This window comes from Thunnus thynnus, chromosome 4 (assembly GCF_963924715.1).
Source record: "Thunnus thynnus chromosome 4, fThuThy2.1, whole genome shotgun sequence".
Lineage (NCBI taxonomy): Eukaryota > Metazoa > Chordata > Actinopteri > Scombriformes > Scombridae > Thunnus > Thunnus thynnus.
Window position 1 is genome coordinate 29482037 of NC_089520.1, and position 17044 is coordinate 29499080.

Consider the following 17044-nt stretch of genomic DNA (forward strand, 5'->3'; position numbering starts at 1 on the left):
TTTTTTCTTTTTTGTAAAACATTTACCATACATCATTTGAATAAGAAACGTTCATATGCCTGCTGATTATAGTAAAAGCTGCTTAATGCAATTGGGCATGCATATGATGGAGCCTCGAAATAGACATTTAGTATAAACATGGAGAGGGAAACTATATCACATGACATTCATTTTCATGGTAGTTTCCATGCTGTGCGTCTTATAATGTGACGCACTGACAACCAAGCAGTCCAGGCAACCCAGGATCCAGGAGAAACACCGCACTCCCAGCGGTTAGGTGCGCTTACATGTCTTTCTAATAACCCGTGAATGCAGCACAGTCAAAGGAGAAAGATGAGGCGGGAACAGAGGAATCACCCCGTTACGCCTTCACTTCCATACTCTAACATTACTATGCAGTCCACTAATTCTCTTTTTACCTTTCCCTTCTGACAAAATGTATCATGTTATTATTTTATTAACTACTTCCGCAGTTCGTCAACGTGTAGCGTCTGTTAACATCTATCAATGAACAGGATCTATGGGTGTTTAATGTCTGTAGGCGGAGTCAGGCGGATTTGCATCTTTGGTGTAGCCTCGATTCGTAGTTAGCAACGTTAGCCCTACCTTGTAAATGGAAGTGATGTGTGTAGTGACTGGAGTGCCGAGCATCTGAGGAACATTACTCTAAAGGTGTGTGCATGTATTTTGTCGGCCCTGCCTAACAGCAAACATTTGTAGAGTGGTGGTGATACACAGCTCTCAACCCAGAGGAGTAAATGTGTAACGTTATAGTAACCATGAAGGAACGCTACAGCTAACGGAAGCTAACGTTACTACCTTTACCGTTTTTAGTCTCAGTGTTTCTACTCCAGCTCACCTTACTTACGGTCCTTATTTAAGTACTGGCATTGCACTGGTGATATTATGCGGCATGTCGCTAAACTGTGTATTAAGAGATAATCAGCACCATATCAGAGAATGTGAGCACTTTCACCAGTTGAGGTTAGCTTAGCTAGTGTAGCTAACAGTTGCTACATCCCAGTGTTAGCTAATCAACCATGGATAAACGGTAGCTACGTCCTTGTGGCAGCTAGATAACATCTTCAAGACTGGGAAATACTCCTCGTCAGCCAAATTAATTCGCGTTGCAAATACTTTGTAATACTGTGCTAACTATAAGGGAATGTCTGCTCGTGAAGTCATAGCTATCAAGTAACGTTGTAAAACCGACAGTAACATATCGAGCTAGGTAAATTGCACTAGACATATGTCGTGTTTAATCTGTGTGTTAACAACATCCTTTTTCTAGGTTCTGCCATGACAACCTGAACAGCTGCCAACTATTCTCACGGTTCACCTGCCCAGACATCACAGGCCGAGGTCAAGCGGCTAAATCACCGGACTGTGTGGAAAATACACCGCTTTAAATGGGATGCGAGACTGATTGGAAAGGATATCTTGGTTGTCTCCTGGAAAAACGCGTTGGATTATTTGTAGTTTAAACTGGTGCATCAATGGACAAGGAACCAGTGCAGAGCCCTGGCAGAGAGCCCGTGGAAGAAGATGTGGGACAAAACACAGAGAAGACCCCCAGTGAGGCAGAAAACACCTCAGAGGCAGCATCAGCACAGGATCAATCGACACCTTCAGACACTATCGATGCAGAGGAAACCCCCAAGTCAGATCCTGTCCCAGAAGAGACAAAGGAGGAGGCTAAGGCCATTGGTGGTGAGCCTCCTGTTGACTGGTTTGAGCCCCTTGAGGAGGATGATGATGTCAATAGCACGGGTAACAATGATCCAGAGGTGGAAAGCCTAGCAGGAGAGAGTGAAAGGAGTGAGAGCGTGGCGGGCAGTGAGAAGGCCTTCAAAAAGATTTATCAGTAGGTTGAATAATGTTGTTTTCTGTCATGTATTAATACTGAAACGCTGTCACAGTTTCTCCAACATGTTGCTTGTCTGCAGAGCCCATATATCTTGTAGCAAAATCTGATAATGAGCAGCATATTATATATTAATATATTGTGAGTGTTATTTGTTTTACAACATATCTGTCTTAAAGTGTAAACAGTGATATTCAGAGGACCTGCCAGTGATAAATCAGAGGGCGTTTAAATGACTTGCTGTTTGTTTCAATTGTGGCTGAAAGAATCAGCTTATCTTAAACCTCTAGGCAAATTTGCCTCCCTCTTTTGAAAGAAAATAAATATTTACACAAAATAGCTAACCGTTTCTTGAATGTGTCTTGTTTGTGCTATGTGAAATACTTTTGTATGCATTTCTAACATGTCACAGTAACATTATCTCTTCTTATTTCAGGCTTCACATTCCTCGCCGTAAGCGATCACATCCTGATGAGGGATGGGTGGAGTGGCCTGTACTTGGAGAGGGTTGGAAACGCAAAGAAGTTGTCCGGCGCTCAGGTTCAAGCATTGGCCAGAAGGATGTTTATTACCTGAGGTAAGTCCTCTCCTGTTGAAAAATAATCCCACTGTACAGTTGCTTTTAATTCAGGGGGCAGAACATATTTTATCACATACCTACCTGGTGCTCAACAATGTTCTTAATATTTATTGCTGAGATTTTACTGCTTTTTAACCACTTTCTGCCACTCCTTTACTCTTTTATTCCTCTTGCAACTGCTTCTTGTGCACCTTTTAGTAATTAGTATTCACACAACAGTGTGTAATTTAGGGCTGTGCAATTTAATCAAAAATCACTATCAAAATAACTGTACATTTTAATATTTTGATAAATTGGTAAAACATTTACAAAATGGTAAAATTTTATCTTCTAATCATGATGAGGACTAAGGGACAATGCAACATTGCATTATACTGTGCTAAAAGATAAAAGATTAAATTCTTTTCTGACATCAGTGAAATTAGGTTGAGTGTGGCTAAATTTTGGTTTGTCATTCAGCTCTTTGTAGTTGTAAGTGTTTTTTTTCTCCTTCACAGTCCACGTGGTGATCGACTGAGAAGCAGAGTAGAGCTGGCTTCAGTGCTGGAGGGAGTTCTTGACTTGTCAACATTTGAATATAAAACAGGGAAGTTCTACAATGGCGAAGCACCACCAACAAGAGTTCGAAACAGAGCGAAGGTATTGGCCTCTTTTATCATGATAAAACATCAGAACTTTAACCATTTAAGGTGTCCTACAATTAGTTACACTCACGTTCTTATCTGTTAGAGAAAGATACGAGAGCGTTCTTCCTCGGAGTCCAGCTGGATGGAGAGAGGAGAAGGGGCGGACACTCCAGACTCCCACCACAGGCTCACTCCAAGCCAGAGCCTCAAAACCATCCACTCCAACCAAACAAGTTTCTCCATGCAGAGTACAATGGGAACTCCAAACCATGGTGCTTGCAATAAGGATGCAGTACACGAAGATAAAATTAAACTTCCCCTTCCCTCATCATCCAGATCGATCCCGCTCCCCTCCATAAATGGAGAAATCGGGTCAGAGGACAGCACTCTGTGAGTCATGAACTTCAGTTCATATGTCAATCAATGAGCTTTTTCACTAAAACTTGTCAATGGTAATTTACAACGCATGAGCATTTCCACTCACTCAGAAGGGTTTTATTTGTGAGTCGCTGATACATACAGATGGACTGAAAATGATCATGTTTCTCCACAGGATCTGTGCCAGATGTGGTATTTCCTTCACAGGGACATGGTACGACAAGCAAAGAAAGAGGCCCTCCTGTCCCACCTGTTGGGGTACGTGAGTGTGCAGTGTCATGATTCTAAAGAAACAGAAAAAAAATCACGGCATTGATTGAGGGTTGGGTTACAGTTTTCCTAATCCCATGTTGTTTATTTCTTTTTATTCCAACAGCCTCAAAGACAAAAGAACATCCGATGATTCGTTTTAGAAAGGTAAAACATTGTCTGTCAATAGCTGCATTTTAGCTATGTGAACTAGCCAAAGTTTTAGAAGTTTTAGCATGTTGTCCACGTGGCACTTATCAGTAACACGATATTGCACTGGCCTGAATGTAAGACTACCCGGAATATAAGATGACCCCCTTTCCAACACGTGTTTTTGGAAAAAAAGACTTTTTGAAAATTTCAACACACTTTAACACTCATCCTGTTGGGACAGGTTCACTGAGATACTGTTGATCCAAGGAGAAGAGAGTCCTCCTCAAAGCTTTTTCTCTTGTAAAAGTGAAATAATACCATTAGAGCAGATTTATGCAGCTTGTCTATCAGTCACACAACCACATTCTCTCCTGTCAGGTTGTTGGAAACGGTCAAAATTATTTTCTCCAGCAGTGAACTTTTTTCAGACTTTTTAAAAATCTTTTTGAGCTCCTCATCATCTGTAAAAGTACATTTATTTCTTCTGCAAGATTGCAACATTGTAACATTGTAACATTGTAACATTGCAACATCGCAACATTAAGGTCACAAAAACCCCATAATACATCACTCTCTGTAGGAGCAGGCTGTTACACTGGTGCACTCTCCATTCAACAAGAATGTTGAATGTTAACATGTATTGTCTAGTCCTTGAATAAAAGAGGCCCCCCAGTTTCTTCAAACGTCATTTCCAGAATAAATTATTGTCTTATGTTCGGGCCAGTACCATAATGAAACCGTGGGTTCAGACACAGTGTGTGAATATCCTGTTAATATGATGGAGTTTCATTGTTGAAACTGGCAGAACGTTTGATCACTCTGGGCTGTGTGAAAGCGTTATCATGCTGCAAGGATTGTAGTTTGGAAATTAATTGGGGCTTGGGGCAAAATGCCCCTAAAAAAATGTAAAATTGCCCTTGGAATGGGGATGACAGGGGCTTTTAAATGCCCTTGTAAAATAAACAGTTAAACAAATATTTAATGTTTGCAAAGCGCAGTGTTTCCCGTGTATGCTTTCACCAGCGGTGCAGCACTGCGGCTAACTGCTCAAATTTGACATTGCACATAATAATCACAACGAACGCAAACCACACGCACACGCGCTCTCCATCTCTCTCCTCTGCTCTCTGTCTGTGGTCTGTGACTGTTGGCAGGAGGGTGGGGCTGAGCTCCACACACACACACACACACACACACACACATACACATACAGGGGCCCTGTACACACCTGGCATTAACATGCATCTTGGGTGATCTGATCACAAGTGAACAGCTCTTAGTACATCATTTCACACCTGGCATTAGAGCATTAGAATGCGTCTCCACATGCATCTTAGCGAGCGCTTGTTATCAGATCTCACTTCCCTGTTCTATATGCAAATAAACACATCATTACCTTTTGCATAAACCAAATGTGTTTGTTGTTCCTTTGCCTACTTGGCTGGAAATTAAAAGAAGTGGTAGTTTGCAAAGACCTTGGCGTGTGGGCAAAATCAGAACTCTTCTGCCCAAATGGAAATCAGACAGCGTGTTACGTTAATAAAGTACTCTTGGCTTTTTACTCACAGAGCTTTAATTGCACTTACAGTAACGTAACAAGTGTAGTTGTCTGTCTCTCCTCTGCTCCACTCTGTGTGTGTGTGAAGCCGGAGGGGCTGAGCCCTGCCCCCGGTGAAACACAGAGAGCAGAGGAGAGAAACTAGCGCCACAATAAATTGGCACAAAACACAGTAGAGACTCTCACACTGAGCTGAAATGAAACAAGTGCACATGAATTAGGTAAATAACACAAACATAGTCTCTTCTGTGTTTTGCTGTCATTTATGTGCACGGTTTTTCTTCTCTCTTCTATTCTCTTCTCTTCTTTCACTGAGGGCGGAGCTCAACCCCTCCGGCTCCACACATACACATGGAGTGGAGCAGAGGAGAGAGAGACGCTGACAATTACATACACTGTCATTCATTTCTTGGCGTTTGTCGCAAATGAGTATGTATGTATGAGTATGGCCCAAGACCACATCGCATACACACTGCTAAAAGAATGTGTCCATATGCGGGCTAGATCACCTCCGAATGTGGTCTGAGGCCCTGTCTACGCATGTTGGGTGATCCGATCACAAGTGGTCAGCTCTAAATGCAGGTCTGAATGCATCCAAGACGCGTTGAGATCCGATCACTCAGACCACATTCGGAGGTGGTCTGGGCCACATGTGGGCACATTCTTTTAGCAGTGTGAACGCAATGTGTCCTGGGCGACACTGAAGGACCGCCTACTCAACTGACGTCCTCTATTTTCCGGCAGACTAGGCGCGGGAAGTGTGATGCTGCCTCCCGGTCCATGTACCCTCCGTCCAAAGCTCTGTTCAACTTGTTTGATAACAGGATAAACAAATGCATGTGAATTTAAAAAAAAAAAAAAAAATCCATCCCCTGTTTTTTCCTGCTCCCCTAACTAGTTTTCCATCTTCAAATCAGCAACTGGAATAGAAATTAATCCAAAACCAGAAAATAACTTGTTTTTCGCTTCTCTGTCTAAAAAAATATTTCAGAAGCTAAACATTTCATTCTGTTTCCCCTGGATAGTTTCCTCTGTCCTGTCAAGTTGATAACTACAATAATTAGTTTTGCTGTGCTGCTCGACATAATAGAGCTCAGGATTCGTCAGGATGGCTGCTTTACTTCAAACAATTGCACTGTATGAACCTGGACTGTGTGTGTAACAGCTGACCTTTTTGTATGTGTAGAAGAACACAGGACTTTTAATTAACATTAGATCCTGACTGATCCTGACAGCGTGTCTGGAGATGTAAATAATCAATGAAGTTACGCCGCTGTGCTTCGTTGGTTAATGCGCACAGCGTCTCTCAATGGGGAGACGAGGTCTTGTCAATAAGGAGATAAGGTCTGATGTTATTTAGTCTACATATTAAAAAGATAACTGTTTGTTACAAACGAGTTTACAATAAATAAATATCTTATTTAATTATTGTAGGGATGGTGCGTGCTGAAAACTTGTCAATCTAAATTATATATATATATATATATATATATATATATATATATATATATATATATATATATATATATATATATATATATATATATATATATATATATTTCAATTGTCATCTTCACATTTAGTAACTTCTGCTACTGTAATGCAGGCCAGCTTTGTTCTTCTTAAGGTCATCATAACACTTGTTTGATAAAAACAAAGGAACATCTGGACAAAGATACATAATGAGGTGATAAAGATTAGTTCATCTGATGTTTTGCTGTTTCTTATCCAACTGAAAAGGGTGATTTTTTTTTTTTTTTCTTGTTTATGTCTACTGTAGTGGATTCCTTGTGGGCAGTGTGTCGGATGCCATAATACAGTTAATTGTGGACAATGTGCCAACTGCAAGCATGGACTGCAGAGCCCTGAGACCCGAAAACGAATATGCCGGAAACGCAGGTGTATATGTCCTATTCGTAAGGTAAGCTACAACACTTGTTTATTTTGTTGTTTATTGTTAAATAGAAAAATGTCTTCTAAATTTCTCTTTTGGTTCTGTTTGTTACATTAGGGCCCTGGAAGTGGAGGCTTCCTGCACCAGAGACCTCATAATGACATTCCTGAAACATTTGATGACAGCATGAGTTTCCAGGTGATGAAAACATGTGTAATCAAAGTACGTTTGTTTAAGATGCTTGCTGGGGGGGGGGGGGGGGTCAAAGATCTCCATGTACTGATTTCAAAGGCTTCTGTAGATTTTCATTGGTTCTTGTTGAACTTCATGTGTAAAACTGGCTATAATGTGGCAAATTTAAAGCAAAGTTCCACTGCTTGTGATTGCTGGCTGTGATTATAGATGCACAAATCTTTCAAATACACCCACTATAGGCCAAGAATATTCTGTTTTTCTGAAGGTTTACAGTCAGGCTCAGACTTGGTCTCAGTTATACCGAATTGTAGACTTTCAACAATGTATCACACAGTTTGTAATTGCAATGTGGACACAAATCATGAATTATGGCTTTGACATGAAATGATTCATGTAATTGATTCACTGAGTTCTAATAAGTAATTTATTTTGCAGAGTGAAATTACGGACTCACAGGTAATAGTCATCATCAAATAATTTACCAAATTAAAAAAATCCAATATCTTCTTTTTTTCTAAAGAATGTTTTAAATGTTCCCATCGTCACATTATGTTTTTTCACTCCCGCAGCACCCGAGTCTCAAAAGCAGTGACACTGAGAACTTCTCAGTTAACGTGGACGTAGATGACGACGAAGACATGTCAACCGATGACGATGATGATGTGAGTGTTTTTCGTCTTCCATAGAGACCGGGTGACATAAAGCAATCCAGAGCAGTCCTTCACAGCTGTTGTCCACTTGAGCTCATGTCAGTTACTGTGCACTAAGAATGCACGATAATATCGGCATGTCATCAGTATCGGCCGATAAAGGCTTAAAAATGAAATACTGGCCCGAAATGAACATTTCTTACCGATATGACAGGTTGATTGGTCGCCTTCTCTCTCACCACCTGGCTGTGCTTCCCTCCGTGAACTGTTTCATCCTGACGGTCCCGGTGCTTCCTCCGCAGGCTCCACTCCCAGCTAGCCCGGCTCTCCGTGGATCCAACCGGAGCACTGAGCCCCAGTTCATTATTCAGGTTAAAATAGGAAGAAGCAGCAGGTCTGTCGGGCAGCTGAGTGAAGAAGAGCTTACAGACGAAGCACCGGGACTGTCAAGGTGAAACAGTCGGCAAATGAGCTGCTGTGTTCGGCTGCACAGATAGGAAACACCTCGGCTGACAAGATGCACCACTATGTTTGAAAAAAAAACTCCTTCTCCTTCTTCTAAGTTTATAACGGCGGTTGGCAACCAGCGTATTAGGTGTATTCACCTTCTGCTCCAAAGTGTGGGCCAGAGATTAAATCCTACACATTAATCCTGTCTGTCTAATAACCTCAAAGAAAACTCTGCTGCTCAACCCACTTGGCAGGTTCATTAAAGTTTTAATGCTGAGCTCCTGAACTCCAGTCTTCCTAAGTTCTTCCATCATATATTCTTGATCATACTTAGTGAAATCTATGACTGCGTGTGTAATAGTCTGCTCAGCCAGGTGGAAAAAAATATGTGTATATTTCAGCTTCGGCAATCAGCCAAAATGAGTTCGAAAATATCAGTGTGTCGGATATTGGCAAAAAAATACAATATCATGCATCCCCACTGTGCACTCCATTGGTATCAAGTTTTCACAGTGGGAAAAGCAGAAACAAAATGTCTGTAACCAAATAGAGCTGCAAAGATTAGGCAATTAATCAGTTAGTTAATCGACAGAAAATTAATTGGCAGCTATTTTGATAATCAAATAATCATTTTATTTACTTTGAAAGCAATAATGCCAGATATTTTCTGGTTGTGGCTTCTCAAATATTAGGATTCTCCTCAAATGTGAAGCTTTTCTGTGTCATACATGATAGTAAAATTAATATGTTTGATTTGATTTGATTTATTGATTGGGACAGTGTGCAGTTTTAAATATTAAAGATGCACTGCACCAGAGTTTGCTCAAAGCTAATTTGCATCCGTAGTCCCCCACAATCAAAACATCCAACAGCACAACAACAAAAAAACCCCCAAAAACAAACAAAAAAAACAAAACAAAACAAACAAAAAACCCCACAAAGAACACACCATACAAAATACAAAGCTACACACAACAGCACATCACATACACCCACAATGTTAATTAGAAATTAATAATGTAAACTAGACTCAATAATGTAAACTAACTCACTTTTGATTCTGGACTGTTGATCAGACAAAATTTCTCTAAGAAAGCTTTTTTTTTTTTTCTCAAAACAACAGATAAAACGATTATTTGAGAAAATTATCAGCAGATTAATCGATAAAAAAAAAAAAATGTTAGTTGCAGCCCTAAAACCAAATCTGCTCTATGATTGTATGCCCAGTTTGGTCATAGTTTTGCTAAGGTATGGCTGGATACAGTTTCTAGTTGGAACAATGTTGGCCACTCACAGCAGAGGCAGAGTTTTCTCTGGCAAGGTCTATAAAAGGACACCTTTTAGGAAAGGGTGCAGGACAAGTAGTGCATATAATATGGTGTCATGTGGTTATCAAGTCTCTTGAGAGATTATATGTTTTTCTACATGGTTGTGTGTGGTTTGTCAAAAGAGATTTCTTATTCATCATCTGTTATCCACATAAATGTTTCCACTGGCAGTATTTAAGTAGTTACATAGCTCCATCTGTCTTTTATAATTGTCATTTGATTCATTTTTTTTTTCCAGACTTATTTAAAAAGGTTTAGAGTTCATATATATGCCCTTTTCCTCTACCTAATAGTTGACAAAATGGTCTAATTATTGCTGATTTGTTCACTTCATTGTCACATTATGTCTTCATGTTTTTGCTAAATTCTCCTCTTCTTTGTTTTCAGTGGCATAAGAAGCGGAAGCGGCGTTCCTGTGGGGAATGCAAAGCCTGTCTCTGCAGGAAAGACTGCGGCACGTGTGATTTCTGTATAGACAAACCCAAGTTCGGAGGTAGCAACAAAAAGAGACAGAAGTGTCGTCTACGTCAGTGTCAGAGACAGGCAATGGTGGGACACTGCTGGGCCAAATTTTTAATCTATTTGCTGTATCTTGTGGTACTGATGTAATAGCGTCTGTTTGAAATGTGTCAATGCTTGTATTCGGCAGAGACACTTGCTACCCTTCCAGATGGGACAAGGTGACTATGGGGCAGATAATCCACTCCTGCCAGGCAGGCCAAGGCCTCACTACACATACAGTCGAAAGTCAGGTTTAAAGAAAAACAAAGGAGCACAACTTGGCATGGACTTCACTGACAATGAAGATGATGACATTAATTTACAAGTGAGTTGCCAGTGCCTTTTGAGTTTAACAAAAAATATGTTTTTAACATCACAGTTGATAATTCCGAAACTTGATTTGTTCTTTTCTTCTTACTTTGGTTATATGTTGTTGTTGCAGATGAATTGGAGCTCCGAGCCTGCCGGCGGTAGTAAACTCGCTTATGAGATGAACTTGAGAAACCACCAATCATCTATGCAGGTGTGAAAATAGATTCTTATCTACATGTTCTTGTTCGCCTCAAAACTCATCTCACCAAACTGAACGTCAACTGAACGCTGTGTTTCAACAGTTAAATCATTCAGATTTTGGAGTGCGAAATGGGCTGCCTGACAGAGTCCCTCACATCGGCAACCATAACAACTCCCATCTAGTAAGTTTACGTTCTTCCTGCTTTTCATTTTAGGGATGTTGCCAATTTGCACACGTTGTTTCTGGTGGTTGTCAATCTGTGCTTTGAAAACCAGGATGGAAAGCAACACTCCTCCTGACTTGTTTTTTTTTTTTTTCTTTGACATTAAGCCATGTCACATGAGCCTTTTGCTTGTGTGTTTCCTTATATATCTGTTGTCATGCTGTTATTTGGCCTTTGGCTCTGGCTCTCCTCAGTGAATCCAGGCCTGGATCCAACTCTGTTTGACCAGGTTGACCAGTGTATAGTGTCACACCTGCACCTCCAAGCATTTAATTTGAGGTCGATTACTGAGTTTGTTACGGTTGTGCACGCATGTGATGAGTTGTCAATTTTCTGCTGCTTCTCACCCTATTCTCAAGTAGGAGTAACCCCCCCCCCCCTCCCCCCCTAAACTCTTGACTGTCTTGGGGGTGAAGTTAATTTGATCTCCTTATAAAGGAAGCATATCGCTGCCAAGCTGTTTGTGCTCTCTACTTGTCACTCGTCTGTTCTTGGCTGTCCTTCAGTTTGCTCATGTGGTCACTTGAACAGATGAAAATATCTGGACACATCATCAACACTTTAGCATTCAGTCAGTGTAGTAGGCAGAAGGGCAAATTTTGCACCAGCTTGTTACAATTACAAAACTGCAGTGTCTTACTGGATTACAGTGGAGTGCTGCAGCACAGTTACTACTGTTTAGGTCATTGTGCAAGTACAGACTGTCAGTGAATGAGGCCTCATAATGTCACTTATGTTGCAACTACTAATGGTGCACAAATTTAGCTTCAGTCATACTTGTGTCATGTTCACTGTCTTGAATGCTGCGTTGGATGATACGGATACAGAGTGAACTCAGCAGCCACACATTTCTCCGTTCTCTGTTTCTCTGTTTAGTGTCTTTGGATCAGGTTAACCCATTGTTGCTATTTTTTCCAGCACTTGGGGAAATAACAGATGTGACTTTTTCTTGGTCTTGAGAAGCTCCAGCATTTATTAACTGAAACACTGTAGTCTGTACTCTACATTTACCGCCAGATTGACAACTTACTGCTACTTACTACTCCTTTTTCCTCTGCTCCACTCACATTCACCATCACTTTTCTGCTGCTCGCTCTCTCACTCAATCGCCATGCAGACACATTACGCAATCCCCTATTTCTTAAAAAGAGTTACTTCCAACGGTTTCCTAGGCAACGACACAGAGGTTAACTCATGTTTTGGTACAGCGCTGCACAGACAAAAGCTATTAATTTCCGAATGAATGGATATTTGGTTATTGGATATGGTGTTATTTTTGCCATTAAAATTTTTAGGGGGGCCTGGCGGGGGTTCTTGTACTATCATAAGGGAAACGATGATTCAATTTCAGTTTTTGTTGTTTTTTTTCAGATTGGATAATTTTGATTGCATATGAGTTACAGATTGACATTTGACTGACAGTAGTTGCAGTTAATAGTTAAGCTCATGAGTTCAACTTTGTCAATCCAGGACCAGCTAAGCAGATGGGATGGAGACAAATCATTTGTAGGCAGAGATGGTCAAAGGCATGTTGAAGACGAAGAGGAAGATGAAGAAGAGTTGCCCATGGTGAGTATGGATGGATACCAAGAACCGTTACTAAATTGGTACTGGTTCTTGACTGGTCAGTACTGAAATATTGATAAGCTCCTGGACAAACAGTGCTGATGAAGCTGCTGGCGTCAGGTGATTACGTTTGACGTTGCGTGACTGCGCCGTGTAAAGGGGGTCACACCAGCAATCTCACGAAACACAAATACAACATTCTTTAAATTTGAAGCAGCACAGCATGTTTGATTGTTTTAGCAAAGTGGCTGCTGTACCTACGTCCTCAGTGGTGCAGCCTCCCAGCTAAGATGCTGAAACTAAAAATCCAACTGTCTTGACCTCGTCAAGTCAAGGTAACACTCTTTATCGTTATAAAAATAAGTCTGTCGTTATTAACTCAGCATGTTTTACACAACCACCGCTTGCTGGTTAGGCTAATAGTGAATTGTTAAGAACAAGCTAAAACCAAAGCTCTCTGTATGTAGCCTAACTGTTCAGCTTAGTTTTTAATGCATCTTAAAACTAGTCAAATTCTTGTAAACCTAGCTACTGGCTGAGACGACAGCCCCCCCCTCTTCAAACCAGCCCCCCCCCCCCTCGCTCAACCAGCGGTACCTGCAGAAGTGAATCACATCAGCAGCAGAGGGAGGAGGACAGGATCAATGACTGATATTGACTGATGTCTGTGTTCTTCATTCTTTATAAACTTATGTCAGAAATATTATTTATTTTATTGACATGTTAGATTTATTTCCAGTGATATATTAATGAGTTTATAGTGACTTTGCTGTTGTGAACATTACTGTTGCTGCTCTAGAAACAATATTTACTTATATGTCAAATATAAATCATCTCTAATCCTGTTCTGAATGTATTCTTTTTAAAATAATATGTTTTATATTATTTATAAAAAATTATATTAGTTTTTAAAATAATGTATTTTAAAAAAGCAATTTTTGCGTAATGAAAAAGAACCAATAAAAGTATCGATAACGAACCAGACAGATAAGGAGTATTGATAAGAGTAGTAGTAATGATAAAATCCTCAGGATATCCATCCCTAATGATGAGTGTGTAGTGTCTTCATTCACAAAATGTATTTATATTAATTGTCTGGATAACCACACACAATGCTAAACTTGTGTGTGTATTTTTATTTTCATTCTGTTCTCTGCAGATTACGCAGATCTTCAGTTTAGCAGATAATCCAGCCGGGACTGGTGCGGACATTGAAAACCACCTAATGAAACTGCTAAAGTCTTTACGTTCCTCTGTACTGCCAATCCTATGGTATGCCATAATGGTGGAGGGCCCGCAGCTGCAGCTTATCCAGTGTGCTAAACAGTCCAACATGGCCGACACCATAGTGTTGATCGACCCCGGCTTCTGCTATCAGGTCACCGTCCAAAAGCAGCCGCTGCTCCCCACCCACCCGCTGTACGACGACTACCCGGCACGCTTGACCTCGGTGACTGAAGTGGTGAATCTGCTTTTGGGTCTGGAGAAGTACGTGGTGTGCCAAGGCCTGCCCCCCAAAGAGCCGTTATCTAATAAAGACCCAATCACACTAGAGCGGGCGTCAACATGTGATTTCTTGGTTAAGAAAAACGTGAGTATCTGTTTTAACTGCAGAGTGCTGCGAGGATGAGAACTTTTAACTTCTGCAGAAACAGAACAAAAATCTACGACCATATTGGAGACCACCAGTCCTATGGTACAACTCTGTGCCATTTAGTTCATTTTGGTTTCTGATTTTCTTTTGGTGATAACATAAGACACTTTACAGATTTACCTCTGGACTGTATTAGTATGATTTGTTTATCTGAAGAATCACCAAAGGCATTCCAGGAGCTGTGACATTATAATCCAGGTGCGTTTCTTTCTCAGATGTCTTCTGTTTTTTTTTTTTTTTTCTTGTGTCATGACTGTTATATCAGAGTTTGGACAGTGTGACGGGTAGAGGTCAAATCTGTTATCATGCTATGTGGTTAATGTGTTGTTGGTTGATCCACACTCTTACTTGAGGAATCGATAACCCTCCCCAAATTGGATCTTTCAGCCCAAAAATAACATTATTAGCAATGAACCTGCTTATCCTTTAATCCCATGTTAACAATGTTATCATGCATCCGTATTCTGTATAAGATAACGAGTGGAGCTGGCCAGCATGTTTTTGTTGAAGTTCATTTGCATCTTGTCCCCCTTTTCCATTTTATAGAAAATAATTGATTTTATTGATTCATCAAAGGTTTTGATATTTATCTGTGCATTACTGGCTCTGACTTAATGTTTAAAGTTCCAAATGATTGTGTTTTCCAGTATATGCAAAAAGAATTGAAAAAGGAGACTTTGAAATGTACTTTTTTGATATTAGACTCTGATTTCCTTACATGGATTTACCTCCACTTTAGATTTTTTTCAATTTAAAAAAAAAAAAAAAAAAAATTGCTTTTCAATATTGAATCTCACTTCATGTGAAAACTGTAAAGATAAATATCTACAAATTGACCAAATTAAGTACAACTGTAAAACACAATAAGTGACTGCCCAAATATTCACCCCATTTATTATGATGCACCTAAATTATTAGTAAATGACACTGTATGTTGAATAGAGATCAGCCGTTAACATGTGTACAACAGAGTCAGTGAATAGCACCAACTGAGACGGATACAAGAACACTGAACATCATACGGAGCATGAAGGTCAATCATGATGATCTATGGCTCCATGGTGAGTTATGAGACGGTATTCAGAAAACAACTGTTGCTTCAACAGTTGCAGCTTTATGTCAGTGAGGCAAATCCACTGTTAAAAAAAACTGTAGACGTCTGAGGAAGTGATCACCAGAAGACGTGGGCGACTAAAACAAAGTGTAAGAATGTGAGTGTTAGTAAGCTATGTGGTCTGAAGGGAACAAAATTGAGGTTTTTAACCATTATGCTAAAAGCTATGTTTGGTGTAAGACAAACACTACACATAAGCAGAAAGTCACTATACTCAGCATGAAAGTTTATTTTCCAGACAACAACCCCAAACAGAAAGTCAAAGCTACAACAACAATGTTGTCTTGCAGTGTACCAGTCAGAGTCCAAACCGCAGGGCTCTGAAACTCTGACAATACGACAAAACAAAACAGTATAATGTGAAAAGGTTGGGTTCATTTTTACAACCGTTGTGATTAATGTTGTAAATCTGTTGTGCCATTTGAAATCATGAGATTCACTGAACGTTAATCTTGCTAGGACGTTATTTTAGTCTTTAGTATTTTTGTCTTTTCCACATTCATCAAAATTTTTGGGCTGATGCAGACAGGACATGAGCTGGTTTAGATCGGCAGATTGAACATGTGCTGACATTTTACCACGCAGAAACCAGAATACCTTTAGTATGAATGTTTTTTTTTTTTTTTTTTAGTGATATCCTCAAATAAAACTGGTTTTGTAGCCAAAAGTCATTTTACAGATGACACTATTTATTAAGCTGGTAAAAGTGTGTGAAACCTTCTTAAAACATGTCCCTCCGTTTATCTTCTAGACTAGCATTATTCTCAGTATTTAATGTATTTTAAATCTTTTGATGGATTTTTAAAATTGAACTATGTAAATTTAAAAAATAAACTTTTTTGGCCCGTCCCTTCTCCATTGCAATCCTGTGATTTTAACAATGTGAAAGTTTATGTATCCTTAGCATAAATGATTTATTTTTATTATCATGGTTTCCTCAAGTAACTGTGCACATTTTGAAATGTTTGGGGGCAGTTAATTTTTCTTTTAGAACCTGCTGTTATTTAGTCTTTGAATTCAAACATATTTACAGAATTGACATGAAAGGTTTTCCATATTTCCTGTCTGTCTTTTTGAAGGCAGTGTGAAAATAAACTTTTCTTGCTGACTCCTTTATAATATTTGTCAAATACGTCTGATGGACTTAATACATCTCAAAGACTCCTGAGAAGAATGTATGCTTTTATATTCCCTGGTGGGCCAAACATATTAGCATATAGCTGCTACTTCATGGGTTTATCCAGCTATTTCATCCTTTGTTAGGGTGACTAACAAAGAGATGATGAGGCAACAGTACACTGAGTCAGATAATGTTTCAGTCACTGGCAGAGTGAACTAGGTGTTGGATGAATTATAGGTTTTATTATTATGCATTATTTCAATGGGAAACACAATTATGTCTTAATTTGAACCTGATGTGATTATGGTCTATGTTTTTAAAGTCAAACATCTCTGATGATGATACTTACTGCATTTGACAGTATAGCTTGTAATGTAGAATAATACGTTTCCTTCTTAAAAAGAAAACAAATGTCCACTTCAACCTA

At 39.7% G+C, this 17044-nt stretch overlaps 1 protein-coding gene across 2 annotated transcripts; it reads left to right on the plus strand.

Moving 5' to 3' along the window:
- The first annotated feature begins 386 nt into the window (after window positions 1-386).
- On the plus strand, window positions 387-16616 carry mbd1b (methyl-CpG binding domain protein 1b). 2 transcript variants are annotated; one of them, XM_067588241.1, is made up of 17 exons: window positions 387-672; window positions 1292-1864; window positions 2301-2441; window positions 2942-3083; window positions 3174-3460; window positions 3624-3706; window positions 3825-3865; window positions 7189-7329; window positions 7420-7524; window positions 7933-7953; window positions 8067-8159; window positions 10313-10474; window positions 10575-10751; window positions 10869-10949; window positions 11041-11121; window positions 12634-12732; window positions 13889-16616. In XM_067588241.1, exons 2-17 carry the CDS (start codon window positions 1497-1499, stop codon window positions 14357-14359), a joined length of 2493 nt encoding a protein of 830 aa, XP_067444342.1. In that variant the 5' UTR covers window positions 387-672; window positions 1292-1496; the 3' UTR covers window positions 14360-16616. The 2 variants fall into 2 exon arrangements, with proteins under 2 accessions (XP_067444342.1, XP_067444343.1); XM_067588242.1 differs by having other exon boundaries at window positions 388-672; window positions 7420-7500.
- The last annotated feature ends 428 nt before the right edge of the window (window positions 16617-17044 follow it).